The following is a 2,403-nucleotide window of genomic DNA, read 5'->3' as shown; positions in this document are numbered from 1 at the left end:
TCAGTCATTAGAGAGGAGACTCCTCGCCCTGGGGGAAAGCCAATTTGTCACCTCCTAAACCCTAGGGCATCCAGCGTGAAGAAGGTAGAATAATGCCGGCCCGCAGCGAGGCAGGGGCAACGGGCCAGCGACGCAATGACTGCAACACGCCGCCAGGGAGCAGCAGAGCCCGACCCCGGGTTGTTCCATCCGCAGCAATCAATTCCTTACTCGCTCCGGGTCTTCCTTCTTAGCATAGAGGGCTAAACCCCGCAGAGGTAACCCCGCCCATTATGATGATCCAGCCAATCACCGCGTGTCCTTCTCGGGAGGGGCGGGATCGCGGCGCTTCCCTCGGTCGCTCTGAGCCTGGGTTCCGCGTTTCAGCCCCGCCCCAGGCGCTGGGCCAATCCCGGAGGCGGGGCAGAGCGTCCCCAGGGACAGCGCCCCGCAGACCACGTGGCCCGGAAGGCGCCGGGGCCAGGTAGGTGCTGGGTTACCCGGCCCGGAGCGGGCGAGGGGACGGGTGGGCGGAGCGGGGCGGGCCAGCCTCGCCCCCGTGACCCGCTGTCCTGTGCTCTCTCCCAGCGATGGGCGTGCAGCCCCCCAACTTCTCCTGGGTGCTCCCGGGCCGGCTGGCGGGGCTGGCGCTGCCGCGGCTCCCTGCCCACTACCAGTTCCTGTTGGACCTGGGCGTGCGGCACCTGGTGTCCCTGACGGAGCGCGGGCCCCCTCACAGCGACAGCTGCCCCGGCCTCACCCTGCACCGCCTGCGCATCCCCGACTTCTGCCCCCCGGCCCCCGACCAGATCGACCGCTTCGTGCAGATCGTGGACGAGGCCAACGCCCGGGGAGAGGTCAGCGGGCGGGGGCAGCGCAGGGAGGGAGCGGCCTGGAAGGTCAGCAGGGGCCGCGGGCGGAGCTGGGGAGGCCGGGCCTGTTGGGACTAGCTGGGCTGGGGAGGGACTGGGGCGGGCGGTAGGGCCGGGAGACCGGGAAGCCAGTGCTGGGGAGGGGACGCTAAACGCAAGGAACGAAAGAGAGGGCGAAGCGCTGCGAAGTGGGCTTGAGGAGAGGCGGTGGAAACCAGCGAATACTGTGAGCTGAAAAGGAGAAGGGTGTGGACGGACACCTGGGAGAGGTGGGGGTTGAAGTCACGTGGAAGCCGTTTACTATTTTCTAGAGTAAAGCTGCCCGAGTATAATGGAACCTAAGTGGCTCCATTTAATGTTAACTTTAACAGCAACCGCATTTTTAAAAGGCAGGGAAGCAGATAAACTTAATTTTAGTGATCTTAATGAGATATTTTCATTCTTTTTTGTACTACCTCTTCGTACCTTGGTGCGTTTTCACACTACATTTCAATTTGGACTAGCCGCATTCTAAGTATGCAGTAGCCACGGTAGCCCTGACCAGTGGCTTCTGTATTGGGCAGCACAGGCGAAGGGCCGTGCGGAGGCTGGCAGCTCTTGAACCAGCCACTGCAGAGGCCTTCTAGCCACCCAGTGCAGGGACAGTCCTCCCTGACTGCTGCAGAGCCCTGGGCCTGGCACAGAAGCAGCAGCTGTGGGGAGAACCAAGTGAGGGGCACGAAACAGTTGGGGGCGGAGGAGTCGGGCGGCACCCATCGCGCCCCCTCTTCATAGGCTGTGGGAGTGCACTGTGCTCTGGGCTTTGGCCGTACTGGCACCATGCTGGCCTGTTACCTGGTGAAGGAGCGGGGCTTGGCTGCAGGAGACGCCATTGCTGAAATCCGCCGACTACGACCTGGCTCCATCGAGACCTATGAGCAGGAGAAAGCAGTCTTCCAGTTCTACCAGCGAACTAAATAAAGGGCCTCAGTGCCTTTCTACCAGGCCCTCACTCCCCTGACCCCTGTGATCCATGGGGCCAGAGATGACGGGAAGATTACTAAGGTATTAAACCCTCCAGCTAGCATTGGCTCAAGACCCTGAAGTAGGGTCCACCCCTACTCCCACCCCTGCAGGCAGGTCCTGACTGAAGGGGAGGCTTGTACTGCTTTGTTGAATAAATGAGTTGTATGGACCAGGGCACGTTGCATGGTACTTTATAAAGCACTCCCACACGTCAACTTTCAGCCTCACTGTAGCCCTGGATGAGGTGGCCAAAGCTCAGAGAAGCCCATCTTCCCACTTCTAGAAAGTGGAAGGATGGGCCAGAACAGCAATACACATCTTCAGTCCCTTGAAGATGCTGAAATGCAGTGTATCTGTTCCCTGACAGTATTTGATGTGTTTGCTGCAGGGCTAGCTGATAAAAAGGATTCAGGTCCAGAGTAGCCTGGCCTCTTGGCATTCCCAGGTCGCTGATGCTCACAGGCCAGGAGGCCCCTGCGTGTAGTCCCACTTGCTGCACACGTGTCACCCTTCTCTGGGGGATGACAACCTAGATGTCACAGCCTGG

General features: G+C 60.5%; 1 protein-coding gene across 1 annotated transcript; it reads left to right on the top strand.

The window, feature by feature from the left end:
- The first annotated feature begins 350 nt into the window (after positions 1-350).
- DUSP23 (dual specificity phosphatase 23) lies at positions 351-2,030 on the top strand. Its single transcript, XM_017503674.2, has 3 exons — positions 351-463; positions 568-836; positions 1,626-2,030. Exons 2-3 carry the CDS (start codon positions 570-572, stop codon positions 1,809-1,811), a joined length of 453 nt encoding a protein of 150 aa, XP_017359163.1. The 5' UTR covers positions 351-463; positions 568-569; the 3' UTR covers positions 1,812-2,030.
- The last annotated feature ends 373 nt before the right edge of the window (positions 2,031-2,403 follow it).

Source organism: Cebus imitator, unplaced genomic scaffold (genome assembly GCF_001604975.1).
Source record: "Cebus imitator isolate Cc_AM_T3 unplaced genomic scaffold, Cebus_imitator-1.0 Scaffold313, whole genome shotgun sequence".
In the NCBI taxonomy this organism is placed as follows: domain Eukaryota; kingdom Metazoa; phylum Chordata; class Mammalia; order Primates; family Cebidae; genus Cebus; species Cebus imitator.
This window is presented reverse-complemented; position numbering and strand designations above follow the sequence as displayed.

Bases quoted from the DNA above. Each gene is read 5' to 3' on its own strand.
- DUSP23 (XM_017503674.2), top strand. From the start codon at position 570: ATGGGCGTGCAGCCCCCCAACTTCTCCTGGGTGCTCCCGGGCCGGCTG. The intron at 837-1,625 runs GTCAGCGGGCGG...CCCTCTTCATAG, and splicing joins AGGCCAACGCCCGGGGAGAG to GCTGTGGGAGTGCACTGTGC.